The sequence below is a fragment of the Sinocyclocheilus anshuiensis genome, unplaced genomic scaffold (genome assembly GCF_001515605.1).
Source record: "Sinocyclocheilus anshuiensis isolate Anshui unplaced genomic scaffold, SAMN03320099.WGS_v1.1 scaffold952, whole genome shotgun sequence".
In the NCBI taxonomy this organism is placed as follows: Eukaryota; Metazoa; Chordata; class Actinopteri; order Cypriniformes; family Cyprinidae; genus Sinocyclocheilus; species Sinocyclocheilus anshuiensis.
Window position 1 is genome coordinate 506,665 of NW_015552656.1, and position 23,115 is coordinate 529,779.

Genomic DNA, 23,115 nt, shown 5'->3' on the forward strand with positions numbered 1-23,115 from the left:
GTGATGTATAGTGTTTCAAGTCTATACACTGCCTGTCAATCATTAGCACTGATATTCAGTCTCTTTAATTGCTGCCCTGAGGTACATCTCACAATAGCACAGCAAATCATGATTCATGAACACTAACTATCATTTTCAGGGGTTTATTTATGTTCATGTGCTGCCTGTTAATGGTGAATAATTGTATAGTAGAAGTTAGGGAATGCAAAATTGTCTGGTCTCCCCCCATACAATATACAATATAGCTGAACACTGTAAATGCACAGAAAAACATGAAAGGCCACCAGAGAGGCACACACTTTAAAAAAACTGTTGACTGCAAATTCTGATCATCTGACTGCAATGCTACAAACAGACTGTGAATCATAGGAATGAGACAGACTGAGGGGAAATTCATGTGATTTTGGTATGATCCTACTCAAATAAACTGTACAATGTTCTTCTACCTTTTTATGTGAAAAACACATATGGAATATACATAAATCTTACCTAAATATCAGTGTGATTAACTATTAGACCTAGAGCTTATTTATTATATATTAGTTTAAACTGAAATCGGTAATACAACAATAAGAACCTAGATGAAAATCTGAGTGGTGCTTGCTACAGATTTTATTTGTACATCTGTCTCTCAACCACCAACCCACAAACTCACATGCACACACACACACACACACACACACACACACAATATATATATATAAAGTTATTATTCAGTACAATTCATTCTATGAGAGCATGTTTATTTACATGCTGTCATTAAGTGCAGATGTATGACTAATTCAGTTATTGATTAATTAGCCTGTCTTTTTTATCCATTTCAAAATTCCACTCATTTCTTCAACAAGACATACAATTTGAGGTTATCATTCATGTTTGTAGCACATAGGGAATTTAAATCCCTAACCTTAAGTGTGCACAAAATTAAAAGTAATAATGCCCAGCAAACACTACTATAGACTATATTTTAATATTTGTAACATAAACTGGCCTTTTTGTGATTGTGTGACACACTGTTCCCTACTAAAGTTTGAACTGATTACAACACTTCATTCTACTTTACAGCCAGAGGCATTAAACCCCTGAATTGAAGCCATTAAATATTTATTTGCCCTGTTTTACGACATAATAACAACTAAAGAGGACATTGAGTCTTTCCATTGTAAATACATAATATTTTATTGATAATAAGCATGACAGCATTATATCTAGGATCCTAAGCGCAATACAGGATATGTTTTATTTTTTCTGCTTGTCATGCCTGGTGGTGAATGTTTGCATTGCCTGGCCATATAAACCACAGGAAGAGTGGGAGCAAAAAGGTGGGACAGCAGTGGTAAACCTCATGACATCACAAGCTCCACTGCCATTGGCTGTTTCCAGAATGAACAGGGTTTAAAAAGCCAACCAGCAGCCATCTCTCACTAGCATCAAAACATAGCAAGATCTCATCTGATAAACGGACCTCAGTCCATCCTCCGACTTAGTCAAAGAACTTCAAATTTCTCAAAGAGAAAGAGGTAAGTCACAACTCTCATTAATTTGTATGTATTTTTTTTTTAGAATGTTGATGTTAAAAAACAATTGGTTTTAAGTATGCAGATGTTGGAAGAAGCTTTGAGTAACTCATGGAATGTATTTACTTGATTGTAGTCTGCAGTTTTTTAGGTTCGTCAGGCGTTTATCTGCACAAGTAGGAGTAGTAGTGGCTTGAGATCATGTAGCTACAGCCTATTTTAACCTTTAATCATGACAAATAATTCCTAAAGCCTTCATAACATCAGTCTTGTACTTACATTGACTGCATTTTTAGAACTTTGATGCTAATTCTGCAAGAACTGCATTTGATGTATAATGCAGTTCTTGCAGAATTAGCATCAAAGTTCTAAAAATGCAGTCAATGTAAGTACAAGACTGATGTTATGAAGGCTTTTAATGATTCTGACCACAGTTTATTATAGGCAGAGATGATTAACATGAACTTGACAGACGAAAGAGGAAGTTGCGGCTATGGCACATAAAGGCCTTACTAATTTGTCAACTGACTCATTTATTCCAGCGACACAACCACTAAATTAAAGTTCCATACAAAAGAATAATAATACTGGCTGACTGACAAATGCCACCATTACTTCTGCCTGCAGCCCCAACAAAACATTTCCACACTTAGTGTTTTGCGCTGCACTTTCCTTTAACGCCACAAATTTTAGACCTTGGCTCGCAACATTGAAGATTCTAATGAGAAACTAAGTCTGGAGCCTGAGGCGTGCTATTTCTTGGGATTGTGGCTGCTACATAGTCTACATATAACTTCTGGAATTATACACCAGAGGAGTTCATTATAGGTATAGCTAAACGCGCACTACCTCAACTTATACTTTATGCAATGGAGTTGTAGCTGAAAACCAACGAGATGTTTCATGGTGAGGACTGGCAGGAAGTCTTTTGGCATTTGCCAACATGTTTCAGAGCGCCCTTAAAAGGCATGCTTCCTTCTGAGTCGGTAAATGCGTAAATACCAAAAATACCCACTTGAGGCATTTTATAGTTAGAACATTACAGCAGAACAGCACAGGCAACCCTCTCTGTAAAACATTTCTTGTAGCTGGTGTAGGCTGCATCAGAACTGATGCTCTCTATAACTGTGGATCAGCTCTGAAGAGCTTTTTGTTTTTCTTCTTTTTTAGAGTATTTTGCACAAAAATGAAGACTGTCATCGTTTTAACGCTCCTCATCGCCACAGTTTTCTGTCTACCTGTAAGTTCACTGTCATTTTAACCGTAAAAATCTGGGCTTTAAAGTTGTACACTCCCATTTTTTGTCGTCTTGTACACTCATATATATATATTTTCATTTATTTCTCAGGTGAAGCGCTCAGCTAGCAGTTCAGAGAGCTCAGAAGAACTTGTGGTTGCTCAACGGGCAAGTATCTTGTTTGATATGGACACTGCTTTGAAATTAATACTGCGCAGAAAACAATATTGTGATTTTAACTAAACATCTGTCTTATACAGCCACCTCCTATTCTACGAAAAGCTGCTGCTGTTATGTTCAAGGCAGAACCTACACAGGTATAACACGTCCACTAGCCTGTATTTCGTCTATAATTGAATAGTTCACCCCAGACATGAAAATTCTGTCAGTATTTATTCACCCTTTCTTTCTTTTGTGGAGCAAAAGAGATGAATTTTTGAAGAATATGCTTACCCTTTTTTTGGTGTTAAGCTACAAAATGCTACAAATGCTAGAAAAAAGTCAGTGTATTTGAAGTGATACAATAGATTTGTATGAGGAACAAACAGAACCGTTAGTCATTATTTAATACAAATCTTTACATATGCCCAAGTTCACTTTGCTGTAAATTTGATTTTATGATTGAAGTAGCAAATGATTCGTTCATGAATCTGGCAAATTTTTTTTAACTGTTCTCAAGTTGAACCACCTTTTAAAATAACTTTATGGTGCTTTTCAATTTCATTGCATGGAAAAGATTAACCAGTACATATTTAAAATTTTTCCTTTTGTATACCACTGAAAAAAGGAAGTTGCACAGGTTTGGATAAATGCAAAGGTGAATAAATGATGTGTGAACTGTGTGAACTTTTCCTTTAATCTCAAAATACTGATATAAACTTGCACCTATGAGCTATTTAAATTCAAGGATGTGGTAATTGGCACGTACATGAGAAATACAGTGAGCATTGTTATATTTATGCCAAGGCATTTGGTTGTGTTTCAGACCACGCCAGCTGAATCCAATGAAAGCACAGACAGTGCAGATGACAGTGAGGTAAATGAAAACTCATCCTCTCACCACATCACACGTCACTGCACTCCCACTATAGCCAATAAAAGACAACAGGCTCTAAAAATACCCTTCCGCTGGTCTAGACGCACTGTAAGTGACCCCACTGCGAGACTCAATACTCTTTCTTTCATTTGCAGGATGCAGATGAGGAATCTAAAACAGCTGAGAATGAAAAGGAGAACGTGAGTCACTCTGATCATGCTAAAATACTTATGTTTTCTGTCATGTAGAACCATTGTGCGCAGTCGCCAAACAATGGACTAAACCAGTAGTTTTTAACTGGTTTTGGTTCAAAACCCAGAATTGATAATGGGCACCAAGTGGTGGATTCCAGCAGTAAAGCATGTTTGCTAGCAACACCAAAAGTTATGGGTTTGAGTTCCACAGAAAGCAAGAACTCATAAAAAATATTATTTGGATTTGCTTTGGATCTAAGCATCTGCCATATGCATTCATGTAAAATGCAAAAGCAGACACAGTACCAAAATTGTTTATCATACAACAGTAAACAAAATTGTACTAAAAATGAAAGTACTGTGGCCGACATGCAAACTTTGATGTCAATATGGAATACACAGGAAGTTTCTCCTAATATGTATTTCTTTTAAGATCCTAATTATTGCATGGTTAAATTTTATTATGTGCATTTGGCATTTTCCATGCTGTGCATAGCCCTATTTTGGAGTTCTGTTGACACTGTATTTAAGTTTCCATTACCAAACAATTAGCCTGTCCAAACTGAATGCAAAACTGCTGTAGGACGAGAAACAGTCACAGTGAATGACAACATAGGCTATTTGATGTTTAACATACAACTACAAGTATTTTGGACCAGTGAAATTTCACATTGTGCTACCCAGCTTGACGCCAGAGCAATTGTGTCCACCATGCTAGCAGTAAAGCTTCAGAATGTTATATTGCCAATTAAATTGCTCATTAACGTATATTGTCCATTTAGGATACTGACTCCAGTGAGAGTGAATCTGGAGAATCTGCGACCACCGTTGTCCCCTCCACAGTGGAACCCTCACTGGACCCCATCATCAACACAGGCCGGGGAGACAGCATGGGCTATCCTAGCGACTACAAAAAAAACATCGTCCACGTGGACTCAAACGACTTTGAAAAAATACCGTCCCCATACAAGTCCTACAGCAGTGACAAGTTGGGTGGCTTGACATTCGTGAGCAAGAAGTCCTCTGCCTATGATGACCAGAGCATCAATGATGTGGAGAAAGAGATTAAACTGTACAAGGTAAATACATAAGTTTGTAAAGTTTGACGAGTAATAGAAAAGAATAGGAAAACATACATGTACAAATGTAAAGAACACTAACAGTACAAGAATATTATGGCAGAACATCTTATCAAATGGTACTTTAATGGGGATGAGTGGTCGGTTGTGACCAAGAAACTTTGTTTCGGTACCGTGCAAGAAGTTCAGCTATGTTTATAATATTGTCGTTTTTTATAGTAACAAGCTTTATTTAGCGACTATCAATATAGCGCGACCAAGCCGTGACGCTGTATTTGAGAGAATAATAAAACGCACTCACCTGAACGGTCCTCTCTCTCTCTCTCTCTCTCTCTCTCTCTCTCTCTCTCTCTCTCCTCCCCCTCTGTCTTATAGCGTAGGAATGTGTGAATCAATTATTAAATCAATTAATCTTAAACGGTTCTCTGTCGTACTGTATGTAGAATTAGCATTGGGAAGTCCAAATTGTTCTAGGGAATCGATTCATCCTAAACGGGCCTCTCTGCTATGTAGTATTGGAAAATCTGATTCATTCCAGTGAATCGATTCACTTAAGATTCCACGGAAGATTCACTCAACTTAACATGCTCACAAAAATTATTCTCCAGTTTGACTCCCTGTTCTAAAGTAGGCTATGTACTATGTTTTTGACTTTGATGATTAGTTTTTGTTGTTGTTGTACGTATTTAGTAGCATACTGAGATTGTTCATTCATTTAAAAACTGCCATTGTTGTAGAATGAGTAAAAATATGGCTCTGGTGTTTTTTTAAAACATAAAAACATACTGCCATTCTAGTTAGCTATTTGTTGTTTATAACTTATAGCTTAGCTAAGGTTTTTTTTAAGCAGTAGCTTGACTGTAGTATTACAACATTTAATTATAACTAGGCAAGTTACTCTTTCAAAGTAGATTCCCCAACAATGACTACAGCTTCAACAAACATGGGGTGTAACTCTCCTGTACTGCTTATGCAACAGACATGAATTATACCTCAAATCAACAAAAAATGAATACAAGAAAACCAGAATCACTAGCTAGGTTTCCATCCAAAAAAAAAAAAAAAAACGCTGGATGGAAATGCCAAGATGTGCATAAAAAAAAACTTATGCGCTCAACTACAGTAAGTAGGATAAAATTCTTATCCGGTAAGAAAACATGCGCATAAACTATGATGGCAACACTTTTACCGAATAAATTCCTTAATGTGCATCAAAAAAGACATGGGACTTTTCAATGGGACAGCATAAAACTGGACCAACCAACGGACCGATCTCATTTCACAGCATCTGTAATGCTTGAGCAAAGTCTCGTCAAAGTGCTTCGTTGTAATTAACTCCCAGAACTGCGTTGCCTAACATCAGGCTCCGAAAATAAGATAACATGACCATGTTTCGTCTGCGTGCTCTGAAGCTCGTAGTTTATTGTATACAAAAATTATTATACAGTGCCTTCTCCTACTGCTGCAAATAAAATTTTTCTTCGTGATATTTACCGCAAGGTATTTAGGAAGTGACGATTTTGTTCTTTTCAGCTCGATGGATGGAAACGGTGGTTTATTCACAAAGGTTTCATGCGATATTCCAATTTTGCGCATACGTTTAATTCGTAACTTTGGATGGAAACATAGCTACTGTAGCTGAGATGTTCGTTTCTCAGGCTCTGCAGGTGTATGATACTCCTCTGGAGGAGGACGACACCAGCACCCCAGAGGTGGAGAACATGGAGCCAAACGACCGCCAGGCTACTCTGAGAAGCCAAGAGATCGTTCCCACCGGAAACCAGGATGCTACAGCAGAGTCAGACAGCGAGGGGGCAAGTGCTGGCGACACTCCCAACGACAGCACAAGCGCCAGTGCCAGCCAGGAGCAAAATGAAGAGGAGTCAGATAGCAGCCCGAGCAGCGAGGAGACCACAGCCACGCCTGGAGCTGCAGAGAGCGAGGACAACTCCTCACAGAGCACAGAGAGCCAGGAGAGCGACTCGGATGAGGAGACCACCCAGACCACCGACGCTACTGTTATCATAGCAAAGTAAATGTATCCGAGCACAAACCCTCAACGGGCTGTCGACAAAAACGAATGCAAATGTATTAATTGCATGGTGCTTGGTGACTCACTCCACCTGATGTTAGTGTGAGTTAGACAAACGGCAGAGCACAAAAATACGGTTCATAGAAGTTCTTGAACTGCTGCCGAACCTGTTAAGATGCAGTTTCATCTCAACGATGTCTTCCTGTTCATTGCACAATTATTTACAAACTTAATGTAAATGTAATTTTATACTGCTTTATGTATGTAATGACTGATCATTTATGAATAAATGTTGACCTATATCAGTTATGCAGTGTTTCCTCCATACACAGAAAATATACAAGATAAAGCAGTGTTCAGATTTGACAGAATTACAGTAATATCCAGTAAACCATTCACATTGTCAGTTTGTCTCCTGGGAAAGTGCAATTTCTTACAACGTTTAGCTCCAGCAAAAATCCTCATAGATTTACAGTATACAGTAGAAATGGCTTGCTGGGAAAAAAAAACAAAAAAAAAACACCCTGCCTAAACTGGTTTGCTGGTCTAAGTTAGTGTTCCTGTGATTTTAGAGGGGTTTTGGCTACTTTTCAGATGATCACATTGGGAGCTCAGATTAAACCAGCTAAGACCAGCAAACAAGCTTAGGCTGGTTTAAGTTTTTTTTTTTCTTCACAAACCCAGCCATATGATCAAGATCTTTTTGAGATCCAACACAACATCCAAAGGCCCCCATATTGGCTAAGATATTTCTTCTGGCATTTCTGCTGTAACTATGACAGTCTAAATGATTATTTTTAATACCAGAAACAGGGAGTGCAGATATATTGAAATAATTACATATGATTAATTTTGTGATTTCAGATTCCAGCTTTCGATTCTGTATGTTCTTGTCTAAAACAATAGTTATTGGGGGGAATATGTGTATGTGTTTATTAATATATATAATATAAACATCAACACTTTAGCATCTAGACCTGTAATAAACTTTATAGCAATGACCTAGAACACTCTAAACCACATATAAACTCTAACCACTTTTGTAAAATTTGCTTTGATATAATATATTTGAAATAATAAAATGTGAAAAAAGCACACAGAAATACCTTTCGACTAGTTAGAGCAATACGAGTGTCTAAATTACAAGACTTACCTTTAGATATGTGTCAAAACCCTTTTGATTTCTAAAAGTGAACATTCATATGTATCACACAGCTGTACAGCTGTGCTTTTCTTTTGCCAATGTCTTGATGTGCAGGCTTCAGACAAATATTTGTCAAACTTTGAAGTTTGGAGGAGTCTAGTGCTCTGTAATTAGCCTGCTCTGGGTGTGCAGATAGTCTGGGCCATTTCTTACAAAAATAAATACTATACTAAATAAAATGTTTAATTCTTTACCACAAATGACATTGGTGCTGACAAAGTAACAGCAGGGTGCACATTACTTCTGCTTCACTAATGTGATGCTCTTCTCGACGTACAGTAGGTTTAATTACGTCTGGTAATCACAGAGCTATCAAACCCAACCAAACATTTGGCTTTTCATATATAATTAACCTAACAACAAAAACACACATTTTGATTTGAGTATAAGGCTGAGATGTAAAATAAAACAGTCTACAAAAAAAATAAAAAAATAAAAATAAATAAATAATAAAAAAAGGAAGAAAGAAAGTCCAATACTGGCAAAACTATTTAAGCTTCTTTCAAAAGCAATTTCAAAATATTTCAATTTCATAGATTTCACATTTTAAAAATATAATAATTATGAAAAAAAAGTAGAGTTAAATATTTAGCACATACAGTGCATGCAAATCATGCTAAACTAATCTATCGCGATGTAAATTGTTGAGATTAAAAATTTCATAGGATGGTGCTGTTAATCCTACTTTTTTGATCTCTCTCTCTCTCACACACATGCACAAACAAATAAATAAATAAACAAACAAATAAATAAAGGGATTTATTAATTATTAGAGCTTATTTATTAGAGCGTTATTACATTAGAAAATTAGTATATAGTAGGTTAGATGTAATTTAAACTAATGCTATAATAATAATAATAATAACAATTCATTTGGTTACTGAAAAAGCTGCAAAAATATACTGAACTCTCATATCAGACAGAAGATTTATACATTTCAGACAAAGTACTACCAATAATAAACCCCACTAGAAAAGATGGCTTATTTTTTCTTACATAATATTGAAAGGTGTGAAATCATAAAATTGTTATGACAATTGCACTTGAAAGATTTTTTATTCTAAATGAACACTTAAAACCATAATGGGGACATGCAATTTAAAAGTAAATAATTTTAAAAGTTACATCATTCAGTGTCAAGACCATCATTATCAGCACTATAATATAATATTACAGTATAATACAGTATAATATTACACTACAGTATAATATTACTTTATACTGTAAGCTCCAGTGAATTGTACACCATTCAACTTTTGTTTGTTTTGCATGAAAAGATGATTAAACAGTATTACTGCAAGGTATTATATTGACATTATCATTATGACCCCTTCTTAGGTGTCAGATCCACAGTAACACAGTTTGTGATGTCTTGTGCCGTGGTAGTTGATGGGGTTGCTGTTGTCTTGCCAGCGGTCGATGGACTTGTTGTGCTAGCTGGAGGGAATGTGCTTGACACAACTCTGATATCTTCCTCCGAAGAGTCAGAATCACTTGATTTAGACCCGTTTGATTCAGATGTCTCATCCGACTGTGAATCCTCCCTGTCTTCTCTGCTTGAATCATTTTCCTCTGAACTGAATCTAGATCGCACAGAGTCTGATGAATCAAATCTTCTGCGCAAATGAAACTGAGGATTTAATATATATATTCTGGTTCATTCAAATAGTGTTTACCACAGATTAAAAGTTGTATTAATAAGTTCTGCTTGCTTGTATTCATTGATTATTCAGTTACTACTAATAAAGATAAATTAAAAAGCCATAAACATAACATAACATAACATAACAACTATATAATATAACATAACATAACATAACATAACAACTATATAACATAACAACTATATAACATATAACATAACATAACATAACATAACATAACATAACATAACATAGAGATTACCTTGCACAGATGTTCTTGTCCAGTTACTGTAATGTCACAGTCTGTGTTTACTCTGGCATCTGTGGTACTGTGCCTTAAATACTGGATGGATGTGAGTAAACCAGGGCTTGGTCAAGGGAATTCCCATGACGACGATGTGACAAGTAAACATTTATGCAACTTCCGGGTCTCTACCAAACCTTGCACAATGCCTTACAAAATCCCTACTACAATCAGTGCGTAGTAATCTAATGTGAATCCTCCCTGTCTTCTCTGCTTGAATCATTTTCCTCTGAACTGAATCTAGATCGCACAGAGTCTGATGAATCAAATCTTCTGCGCAAATGAAACTGAGGATTTAAACAGTTGATAATTTCATTAATAATAATAAACTGTATGCTGTATGTTATTAACAGTAACACTTTTTATTTCTTTTTTTTTTTTTTAAATCCTTAAAAAATAAACCATATTACTTAATACTTACTGCTTTTGAAAAGACTGATGCAACAAACAGCATCAGTAGCATTGCATGTAATGTCTTCATCCTGCAAAAAAAATAAAAATAAAATAACTATCTATATAACTATCTATCTATCTATCTATCTATATATATATATATATATATATATTCTGTTAACAACTATATAACATATAACATAACATAACATAACATAACATAACATAACATAACATAGAGATTACCTTGCACAGATGTTCTTGTCCAGTTACTGTAATGTCACAGTCTGTGTTTACTCTGGCATCTGTGGTACTGTGCCTTAAATACTGGATGGATGTGAGTAAACCAGGGCTTGGTCAAGGGAATTCCCATGACGACGATGTGACAAGTAAACATTTATGCAACTTCCGGGTCTCTACCAAACCTTGCACAATGCCTTACAAAATCCCTACTACAATCAGTGCGTAGTAATCCAAACAAGAGTTTAAATCACGCAACGCCACTGTCTCACTGCATTGTTCAGACAAACCACACACTGCTATTTGTTTAGTTTGGTAACAGTGAAAGGCTCAGAACTTAAACATAATCTATGTATACTTATGGTGAATGTGATTTTCATGCATGTTGATCCTGGAACAACATTCCAATCAACCAATCAGAATTGAGGGATATGTTAACAGGAAATGTCAATTTTAGCCTTACAACCAGAGTTAGGTGCTTCTACATCCTTGTTATTCAACCATCATTTCCCTCTGATTTTAGGGATAGATTATGTGTAGGGTTAGGTTTATGGACAGGGATAGGGTTAGGTCTATATTTTTGGACAATAATGTTGATCCAGGATCAACAAAAGATGTTGATCCAGGAACATGTCTTACTTGGCAAAATCACAGTGACCATATACTTATGTATAGGACTATACAGAACTGTCAGATACACACATGTGAAATTATGGCCTGTGACTGTATTTTTATATTTTGGACATACTCCAGTGCTCTAAACACAGCTTGAGAGAACTCGATGGACCACTGGTTTTATACTTTACAGTATGCTGCATACTGACAACTGAAATGCAATATAAAACAAATGCAATATAAAATCTGATGTAAATAAGCCAATTAACGGTTAACATGTTGGTCAATGATACATAAGTGTGTTCCTGATCAAGAAAAGGAATAAATATTTTGTAAATCTAATTCAAAACACGTGCCAAATTCTTAGAAATGTTTCAAGAAAATATTTAACAACTCTTAAAGTGTCATGGGTTGTAACCATCATGAACATGTCTGTGTGTTTGTGTGTGTGTGTGTAGTTTAGGTATACCCATGGGAACAAAAAAAAATCCAAAATCCATGTCCTTGCTTATATAAATCATACAAATGAAGATTTTGTTTTTTTTAATGAAAATCTAAAATAGCAGAAAGTTTTGTGTGAGGGGTAGGTTTAAGGGAAGGGTTAAGGTAAGGATACAGAAAATACAGTTTGTACAGTATAAAAACCATTATGTCTATGGAATGTTCCCATAAAACATGGAAAGCCAACATGAGTACGTGTGTGTTTTCCAAGTTTAAAAAAAATACAAATACTATGAATTGCATTCATTGAAGTTGTACCACAACATTTTACAACCTGAATCTTGCTTTGTCGTAAAATGGATATACATTTATCAGATTTCAAGTAACATGTTGACCATACGCAAAATCACAAGGGTCTATGACATCATTTACCAAAATTGAAGACATGCTCATAGATTTTAAGGACATTTTGTTTCCCTTTGCAACTGGTTTTGTAGCGAAATCAGCGTAAACCACTGGCCTACATGACCACCGGCATGTATCACATACTTAAAATGAAACAACTGTGAATAGAATTTCATTGTTCATTGTTGTAAGATCCTTCTGGCTGCAACCATGATGATTAATACGCAGATTTTTCTGTTCAGATTTCCTGTTTTTGATATAGCGTAACTGCTCATATGCCCAGAGCAAACAAGTTTAGCTGCTCAGACAGATATTTCACCAACCCCAAAGATGTCAGTGATGACTGAGGATATGAAACTGTCAGAATTGTAATTTTGCAAACAGATGATATAATCTGACATCATCCTATATACTAGCTTCTACATGAATGGCAGAAGTTATAAATGCATAACAATGAACTATAAGCTCCATTTATGCTGTAAAGTTCTATAGAAACAAAACTCGTGTTTACGAGTTTAAAAAGTATAAAAAGGTGCATATTTTTGGCCACTCATAATAATACATTTTACATGCAACATCATTTGGCAAATGGTGAATTTTCTAAATACACATAGTACATATATGCTATGTCTTACAGATGCTAACTATGGCAGATTAAATGCGCGTTCAGTAGTTGTTGAGCTAGTGTTAGCATCTCTGTTCTTTACTTTAATAACAATATATGGTTAGACGCTGCACTGTCGTCTCTGAGTTTATGTAAATGACTCTGATACCAGTGAGTTTTAGAGAGCAGTCTACACAATAATTATTTCTCTTAGCTGAACAACATCAAAGAAGCAACTCGGGTGTCACTACTTAGCATTTTTTACATCACCAAATCTTCCCACCTTGTGTGTGTTGTATTGTGACTATTATGAGTACAGTGTGCATCTGATGAATTGTATACCATTCAGATGACTAATCTTCAAAAACACAATTTATTTCCTAATGTGTAAAACTTTTCTCCTGAATGCACCTTTAAGGAAAAATGTATTCAAATGTACAGCTCTAGGACTACTGAATGATGTCTATTTGTTTTGTTCTGTGTTTCACTTTGGGAGATGTTGACCACTCCTAGATTGCACCAATATTGCTGCTATCATCCACAGCAATTACATGGGTTCAGACCTGCCAGTTCCTAGCACTGCATGTGCTAAATATGGCTCAGATACATCCAGTCCATAAAACCATACAAAAATATGTGGCAAGCCATTTGGTACAACAAAACCTAAGCGTAACGGCATTTTGGTTGACTATACTTACTGTATAAGCAAAAGATATAGCCTCTATGATCCAATGAGACAGCCACTGATAAAATAATGGCTTCCCTTTGTGAGGAGTAGCTCAGGACACAAACAGCTGGTCATATATTTCACATATATATGAAGAGCTGATACCGGACATAAGGAATTTAACTTGAGGGTGAAATGGAGGGTGAAAAGCTGCGAGCTTGGATGAACACCTATATGCCAAGTCCACTACCTTGGGCACAAAAGCAGGGTTAGGGTGAAAGGAAACCTTAATGAGCCCTGGAGCGAACTGTGAACAAGACAGTCTATCAGACATAGCCTGTAGTCACCCGCACGCTTAGCTATAAATAAAGCTACAGGCAGCACCATCTTAAGGCATCTAATGGCTCAAAAGAGAGTTGGAAAATGGCTTATAAGATGATGGATAAATTCCATAAAGGAACCATCTGCCTGGACACTGGCCATTTCCGGCATGCCCTGTTCATAAAATGGCTTCTTAAAGGGTGCTGCCCTGCCGATTTTTATGCCAAAACCTGCATGACAGGCTGAAATAGCTTCTATATACACATTAATGGTGGAGAAAGCCTTCCCTTTATCTACAAAATGTTAGAGAAAGCATAAAATGTCCCTCTTTGAGCTTTGAAATGGGACAATACGACTCATGCAAATCTTCAAAGACTTGCCATTTATTGCTATAAAGTGAGCAAGTAGAGAAGGCTCTTGGACTCTGTATAGTACAGTAAGTACGACTGATGGAGGCAGACCTGCTGCATTCAAATTCCACCTATCCTGTCTGGGTGAGCATAGTGCGATAATGCATTCTTAGTCAATTCACCCAAACTGAAATGTGTTTGAAAACACTGTGTGAGTGCTTGGTGGCACTGTTGACCATGATCCTGAGCTCTCTCATCTCTCTGAACCTGAGGAGAGATCACTGAATGGGCCTTTATGGGACCAAGAAGGCTGTATTTCCATCTTCTTCTCTTTGCGGGCAGAGAGAGAAGGGCCGGGGAATATCTGCATGTCAGGTCGCATGCTTCTTCATCTCCTTGGGTTGGAGAGGACAGTTTTTTAGCTGGATGGTTTCCCCAAGGTCCAGAGCCATCCGCTCATGGTCGCTGGCCAGCTTGCTGCCCGCTGTGAGCAGGTCTTAAACCCCCAGCCCCCACTGGTCTCCTTGCTGCCGCAGCTGCTGCAAAGGACCAAACAGACCCTTAGTGGGGTCATAAGACACATCTATTACTTCTGATTTCTGCATGTCGCCCAAGTCTGACAGATTTAGCCATAACGCTCTCTCACCTGACACCGCCAAGTCCATCACATGGCCATGGCCCTGAACCATGCTGCGGGAAGAGTGCGGAATCAAATCCTTCATCACACAGATTTTGTCCAAGAATGCCGGGTTCGGCGCTCCCGAGTCCAGCTGTCACCCCATCTCCACCAAAATGTCTGCTTGGTATGCTGACAGTAAAGTCACTGCATTCAGTAAGCACACGGACTGCCCAGCGTATTTATACATCCTCTGATTGACTGACGCAGTCAGTTGTTCCATCTTGCTTGGCAGCAAAATCTGAGAGAAGGCAGAAACAGAGTGCCAATTCAGATGGAGGTGATAGGCCACTGAAGACTCCACTCAACCCCAACTCTCCCATCCCTTGAATATCCAAAATGGAATACCCCTTGGTAGGGAGCTTGCTCTTAAAGGGGCTATACCAATAGCGGGACATTTCCTTCATGCAAGCAGGTACAGCAGTCAGGAGTTGTCTCGCTGTAGACTGAGCAGGCGGCAAGCTTTTCCCACCATAAAGGCCAACAATCACCAGAAACATGTGGCTCTCCATGCATTGCATACTGGAACAATGCTGGAGCCCAAGTTATTCCGAAAGGTAGCCACTGATATCTATACAGGCCTTTGTGTGTCATGATATTCGACAGCTCTTGGGCAACAGGATTAGCCTGCATTTGGTGGTGAGTTTGATGTAAATCTATTTTGCTGAATTTCTGGCCTCCAGCTAATCCACCAAAAAGATTTAAATATCAGCAAGAGGTACTGTTCCCAGTTAAAACAGGGTTGGACTGTAGCCTTGAAATTGCTGCATTTTTTAATACAGGAACAATTGGGCATGGCCCACTCACTAACACGCACCTTCTTCAGTACTCCAGGCAATCTGATTCTGTTTCCACCTTAGTCGTAATCACATACGGAACAGGGTGAGCTTTTTGGCTCTTAGGTTTACTGTGGGGTTTAATGACCAGCTTTACAGTGGTCTTTCATGTTTCTCAGTTGATTTCAGAGTCAGCTTTGCTTCCCAGGGACAGAGGTACAAGCACTCTTCTTGGTAAGTTGACTCTGCCATGAATGGTCTCACTACACAGCTGCTCCTGTGTCCACTTGCATAGGGACGGCCTTCCCATCCAGCAGTGGCGCCGTCACCCAGTAGCCATCGGAATTAGAAGATACAGACATTACATGCAAGAATTAATTCTCATCAGATTTATCCTCTTGTTTTCCTGTATATTCCATATGATTTCTTTTTAGATTTCCTGACATAACCTTTTTTGGTTCCATGTTTAGTTGGATTTACTTTCTCATTTACAGCCAGTCTTTTGTTTTGACATGCACATTAAATGTGCCCCTTTTTTCCCCACAGTTTCTGCGGTCTTTGTCTTTGTACCAGCATTCCTGTGCCAGATGACCACTCTTTCCACAGCAGTAACATGCTGTTTTGCCATCCTGTTTTCTGATTTCCATTGCTCTCTAATGTGAGATACTTTCACATAAGAGCTGTTTTTGAATGGCCTCACTACACAGTCCGCAGACACATTTTGTTTTGTGTCATCTTCGTGATGTGCAGCCACCATTTATTGTCTCTGTTTGCGCTATTCTCCCAGCTTGATGAGCTCCGCACAAAATGTTTTGCCTGTTAGTTTATGATGAACGCATGCAATCACGTGCAGCCACTCTCAGCTGAATAACGCTACTTCTAGGACTGTTGCGGAAGATAAGAGTGTTTATCCATTTTTTTTATATCTTCATGAGATGACTGTGTTCTGTTTTAAACACTGACACAAGCATTTTCTACTCATTCACTTGTCTACAGATTACATTCAGAGCTTATCACGCATGTGGCATAATACAGAAAACTAGTACGAGGTGTCGTAAAGACAAAATGTGCAACACCTGGAATGCAATACACAAGACTTAAGTTGACCTGATGTCAACTACTGCTGAAATTTAATATGCTATAGGCATATTAAATTTAAATTGGGGTTTGGTAGAGTTTCTTGAAACTGCTCTCACAGTCTCAGCCTTGTCTTAAAGAAACAGCTCCTTTTTTAATTTTTTTTTTATTTCACTTGTTGATCTTTTCTAGCCAATTACAACATAGGGATTGATGCCTTCAAGCAAGAGGATGTGAAAGTACTAACAAGTAGCCTATAATAAAAGTGTTCCAGTAGACTTTTGCACTATATCCCTATAATGGTTTCCTTTCTGAAAGCATTCAACAGAGTGTAAAGAATAGAAATGCAGAAATGTCAACACTTTCTTGAAAGTAGATGTGATGTTCAATTTCACTCTTGACAAAAAAGCTATTGTACGTATTTGTGACAAAGCTTCATTTGATGCAATGACTATATAATACATATTGCAAACAAACCTGGAATGTACTGACTGCCAAATTACCGTGTCCCAAAATGCAATGCGCTAAACTTGACTTTCCTATGTAACAATGATAATTACACACTAATATGATAACTAGACCCCTTCTCACATAATGATGTCATGTGATAATGTCTGACCAATATAATGAGGTCATGAAAGATGGATTTTTATTTTGTATTCCAAGATTATACCATGTTATAGATCATTAGGTTAGGTTGTAACAAGCAATGAGCTTAAAATCCCAAACGGCCTTTTCAATATCATTTAGCAGTCACACCTCTTGACTCAGTGTAACCATGTGAAAACTATGCCACACATGATGTAAATCTTTCAGATTCATTGAAGTTCTTTTGAAATTTTATAGAATGGTGCTGTTAATCGTATTTATTTTGATCTCATAATAGTAATAATAATAATAATTATATTAAATGTAAATTATGTTACTGAATTAGAAAAATAGCATATAGTAGGTTCCATGCCATTTACACTAATGTTATTATAATAATAATAATAATAATAATAATAATATAATAATAATTCATTTGGTTGCAAAAAATGTACTGAACTCTCATTTTAATATGCTGATAAATCACATTTTATTGCTTCAGACAAAGTACTACCAATAATAAATCCCATTGGAAAACAGTGTGTTAAAGGGTGTTAAATCATAAAACTGCATTTGAAAGATTTTTAAATTTCTAAATAAGCACTTAAAACCATAATAGTGACATGCAGTTTAAAAGTAAATCATTATAAAAGTTACATCATTCAGTGTCAAGACCTGCATTACTTTGAAGGCACATAAACATTACTTTATAATGTAAATTGTAATGAATTGTACACCTTTAAACATTCAACTGATGATTAAGCAGAAGTACCGCAAGATATTATAATAACATTACCATCACCCCTTGTTCCAGTAACACAGTTTGTGATGTCTTGTGCCGTGGTAGTTGATGGGGTTGCTGTTGTCTTGCCAGCGGTCGATGGACTTGTTGTGCTAGCTGGAGGGAATGTGCTTGACACAACTCTGATATCTTCCTCCGAAGAGTCAGAATCACTTGATTTAGACCCGTTTGATTCAGATGTCTCATCCGACTGTGAATCCTCCCTGTCTTCTCTGCTTGAATCATTTTCCTCTGAACTGAATCTAGATCGCACAGAGTCTGATGAATCAAATCTTCTGCGCAAATGAAACTGAGGATTTAAACAGTTATAATTATAATTCTAAAGAGATAATTTCATTAATAATAATAGTACTGCATGCTGTATGTTATTAACAGTATTAAAAAATCCTAAAAAAATTAATAAATACTTACTGGTTTTGAAAAGACTGATGCAACAAACAGCATCAGCAGCATTGCATGTAATGTCTTCATCCTGCAAAATAAAAGCATCAAAAGAACCTAATGTGAAACTATTATTCTCTGGTTAATTCAAATAGTGTTTACCACAGATTAAAATTGTATTTATAAGTTCTACTTGATTGTATTAATTGATTATTCAGTTACCACTAATAAAGATAAATTTAAAAGTCATAAACATAACATAATATAACAGAGAGATGAATGGTTTACCTTGCACAGATGTTTCTCTCCAGTTACTGTAATGTCACAGTCTGTGTTTACTCTGGCATCTGTGGTACTGTGCCTTAAATACTGGATGGATGTGAGTAAACCAGGGCTTGGTCAAGGGAATTCCCATGACGACGATGTGACAAGTAAACATTTATGCAACTTCCGGGTCTCTACCAAACCTTGCACAATGCCTTACAAAATCCCTACTACAATCAGTGCGTAGTAATCCAAACAAGAGTTTAAATCACGCAACGCCACTGTCTCACTGCATTGTTCAGACAAACCACACACTGCTATTTGTTTAGTTTGGTAACAGTGAAAGGCTCAGAACTTAAACATAATCTATGTATACTTATGTACAAGATTTACTGTACTGTACTTGACAGATCTGTGACTGTATTTTTTATTTTTGACATGCACCAGTGCTCTAAAAACAGCTTGAGGGAACTCGATGGACCACTGTTTTTTAAACTGGTTAGGGTTAGAGGACAGAAAATACAGTTTGTACAGTATAAAAACCATTACGTCTATGGAATGTCCCCAGAAAACATGGAAAGCCAACATGAGTATGTGTGTGTTTTCCAAGTTTAAAAAAATACAAATACTATGAATTGCATTATCCATTGCATTTTTGAGAAGTTGTACCACAACATTTTATAACCTGAATCTTGCTTTGTCGTAAAATGGATATACATTGATCAGATTTCAAGTAACATGTTGACTATATGCAAAATCACAAGGGTCTATGACATCATTTACCAAAATTGAAGACATGCTCATAGATTTTAAGGACATTTTGTTTCCCTTTGCAACTGGTTTTGTAGCGAAATCAGCGTAAACCACTGGCCTACATGACCACCGGCATGTATCACATACTTAAAATTAAACAACTGTGAACAGAATTTCATTGTTCATTGTTGTAAGATTATTCTGGCTGCAAACATGATGATGGATTTGGATGAGATTTTGGATGATGGATGAGAGTTCCTGTTTTTGGTATCACGTAACTGCTCACATGCCCAGAAAAAAAACAAGTTTAGCTGCTCAGACAGATATTTCACCAACCCCAAAGACATCAGTGATGACTGAGGATATGAAACCGTCAGAATTGTAATTTTCCAAACGGATGAAATAATCTGACATCATCCTATATACTAGCTTCTACATGAATGGCAGAAGTTATAAATGCATAACAATGAACTATAAGCTCCATTTATGCTGTAAAGTTCTATAGAAACAAAACTCGTGCTTACATAATTATAAAAAAGGCCACTCATAATAATACATTTTACATGCAACATACAGGCAAACAAAGTGGTGAATTTTATAAATACCCATAGTAGTACATATATGCTATGTCTTACAGATGCTAACTATGGCAGATTAAATGCGCATTCAGTAGTTGTTGAGCTAGCGTTAGCATCTCTGTTCTTTACGTTAATAGCACATTGGTGGTGGCAACTCAGGCGTCACTACAAATCTTCCCACCTTGTTTGTGTTGTATTGTGACTATTATAATTACAGTGTAAACCGTTTCTCCTGAATGCACCTTTAAGGAAAAATGTATTCAAATTTACAGCTCTAGGACTATTGAATGATTATGATTATTACAATTGTTGCTCCCTTTTGCTCCCTTTTTCATTTTGCTCCCTTTCTATAATTACAAGCAAGTTTGCTGTCACCTCTGTTGAAACTTCTAAACTTTGCCATACATCACCTCTCCACCTGCATTGGATGATAAAGCACAGACCTGATGTGTTCAATCCCATTCACACGTAGGAAGGACTGAAACTCTACAGACACCAATTGAGAGCCATTATCACTTATAAGCTTATGAGGTAGCCCAAAACGACTGAACACAGATCTAAGCTCTTTGATGGTTTTCTCAGAGGATGTGCTATTCATAACAACCATTTGGTGTGAACATCGACAATCACTAGAAACATGTGGCTCTCCAGTGGTCACTGCAAAGTCGATTTGTATTGCCATGTTTGCCATGGCTCCTCTGGAAAGTCCCATGAATGCAAGGGGGTTGTCTGTGGCATGTGTCTTACATTTTTGCAATCTGAACAACCCTTTGCTTCTTCTTCAATCCCTGCATCTATGCCAGGCCACCAGAAGTAGCTACGTGCCTTCTCTTTCATCCTCACTACTCCCGCATGGCCTGCATGAAGTTTCTTCAGCAAAAGGTTCCTTAGAGGTGGGGGTATAACAAAAAATGCATACCCCCATAGCAGGGCTGGGCGATAAATCGATAACGATAATTATTGGGATATAATTTTCCTCGATAAAACGATATGAAGAGTTCGATAAATGTTTGATATAATGTTCATGAGCCAAAAGCAGTTTACCAGCAGATGCGTTTTTACTCGCTGACGAGTCTTGGTCACACGAGCACTAAACAGCGCTGTGAGATCCAGCGTGAAGCGCTTGAGTTTAGCGAACAACACAAATGACTCGCTGATTTAAACTAGTTTAAAGGCAGATAAAACAGCACTGACAAACAGGAAAAACACTCTGTGCAACAATACAGTCAAAAGGCTTTTCAATCTATAAATCGCCATCATTTACCATGCATTTACGGTAACACTAACTGCACTATGGTATTGTGTCAGAAATGTGGGTATTTATATATAATTTTATTATATTATTAATGTAGACATGTATTAAAGTAGTAATGGAATATAATTGCAGTATTTTTGTGATTAAGTTATAGCATGTGTGCATTTAGCCTGATACTAAATGTTTTTAGACTACTGTTTTTCATACAAATGCCTAAAAATCATATACATTAGTTATATTTTTACTATGGTATTGAGGTTTAAATTTAATTTGCAATAGGCATATCAGAATAGCTCGTCTTGACATGGATACTATTCTTAATTTTAAGGACACCACTCAACACAATCCTGTCCAACTGACGTTGCGTTATGAAATGAGCAGTTTAGCAAAATCAGCAAAGTCAGGATGTGCAGCTGCAGTCTCCCACAGGAAGAAAAAAGTGAATGACAAAGACAGACGTGGTGTCATAAGAGATTCCTCAGTTGGCCATGCCCAAAGTGATTCTCTATAGTGAAACACACAACAACATGTTTAAGGGGAATCTCATTGACACAGCGGCAACTTAAGCGGTGAACTTAGGCTACATGATAGTTGATATTATCTATAAACTATAACTTCTACTGACTCAGAAGATCAGAATGCACAAAATACCATCTCATAATATATCATTTTTATACAGAAACCTCAAAAAGTATTTTGAAACTTAAGACACACCTAAAACTGTGAATGTCATTGTCTTATATAACTACCTAGTGCCATTTGTTTTGAAGATGGATGTTTAAAGGGGTCATATGATGCGATTTCAATTTTTCCTTTCTCTTTGGAGTGTTACAAGCTCTTGGTGCATAAAGAAGATCTGTTATGACCCCTTTAAAGCAAAATATTTCAACATAACTAGTTTGTTAGGTTTTAAGTCATGAAACAATAGAAATACTATAGGAGTAGTAGAATAGGAGTTTTTCCTTCTTCCGTTTTTAAAAAAAATCTCCGTCCACATGAAAACGCAAACGCATGCTATGAAGCACTGTCAAGAGCATGCCAAACCAACAGGTGGCGATATAATCTCAACCGTAGAGCCATGTTGGCCAATCAGAAGCCTGAAAAAGTCTCCTGTAGGCGGAGATAACAGCGCAGGCTCCGACGTCACAAGCCAAAAACTCCGGTTTCGCTGTCTACATGACAACACTGCAACCGGAGTTTTTGAAAATCTTCACCCTGGCAGGTGTTTTCAAAAATGTTCGGTTTCAGTGACCTGCTGCTGCGTTTGCGTGTGGACGAACGGCCTAACCACGTAGAAAAAGCTGCGGTTTTAAAAATAACCACTTTCGTGTGGACAGGGCCTTAGAGACTAGCAGGCTAAACATAGCTGTTTGGTTGAGGAAAGTCAACCTCTAGCACAGAGGTCTTCAACCCTGTTCTTTGGGACCCACTATCACGCAGAGTTTAGCTACAACCCTAATCAAACACAGCTGGAGCAGCTAATCAAGCTCCAAAAGATTGCTTGCAAATACTTAAGCAGGTTGGAAATAATCTTTAAAGGACAGTGGGTCCCAAAGAACAGGGTTGAAGACCTCTGCTCTAGCATTTGAGCATTTTGTTACCTAATGTAAAACCTTTAGTTACCACAAAGACATTTCTCTAACAACATCTGGCAAGACACACTTTATAGATGTAAGTGCTTAA

General features: G+C 37.1%; 1 protein-coding gene and 2 long non-coding RNA genes across 3 annotated transcripts; 1 reads left to right on the forward strand and 2 right to left on the reverse strand.

Annotated features, from left to right (window-relative positions):
* Positions 1-1,433: 1,433 nt before the first annotated feature.
* LOC107667251 (dentin sialophosphoprotein-like) lies at positions 1,434-7,387 on the forward strand. Its single transcript, XM_016458869.1, has 8 exons — positions 1,434-1,520; positions 2,688-2,757; positions 2,866-2,922; positions 3,015-3,071; positions 3,740-3,790; positions 3,946-3,990; positions 4,767-5,063; positions 6,722-7,387. Exons 2-8 carry the CDS (start codon positions 2,704-2,706, stop codon positions 7,097-7,099), a joined length of 939 nt encoding a protein of 312 aa, XP_016314355.1. The 5' UTR covers positions 1,434-1,520; positions 2,688-2,703; the 3' UTR covers positions 7,100-7,387.
* A 3,055-nt stretch (positions 7,388-10,442) lies between these two features.
* On the reverse strand, positions 10,443-10,965 carry LOC107667247 (uncharacterized). The gene is made up of 3 exons (XR_001631768.1): positions 10,886-10,965; positions 10,668-10,728; positions 10,443-10,533 (listed from the first exon to the last, which is right to left on the reverse strand). It is a non-coding gene; the product is annotated as an uncharacterized LOC107667247 (long non-coding RNA).
* Positions 10,966-17,946: 6,981 nt separating this feature from the next.
* Positions 17,947-18,908, reverse strand: LOC107667248 (uncharacterized). Its single transcript, XR_001631769.1, has 3 exons — positions 18,871-18,908; positions 18,613-18,673; positions 17,947-18,490 (listed from the first exon to the last, which is right to left on the reverse strand). It is a non-coding gene; the product is annotated as an uncharacterized LOC107667248 (long non-coding RNA).
* Between the last annotated feature and the right edge of the window lie 4,207 nt (positions 18,909-23,115).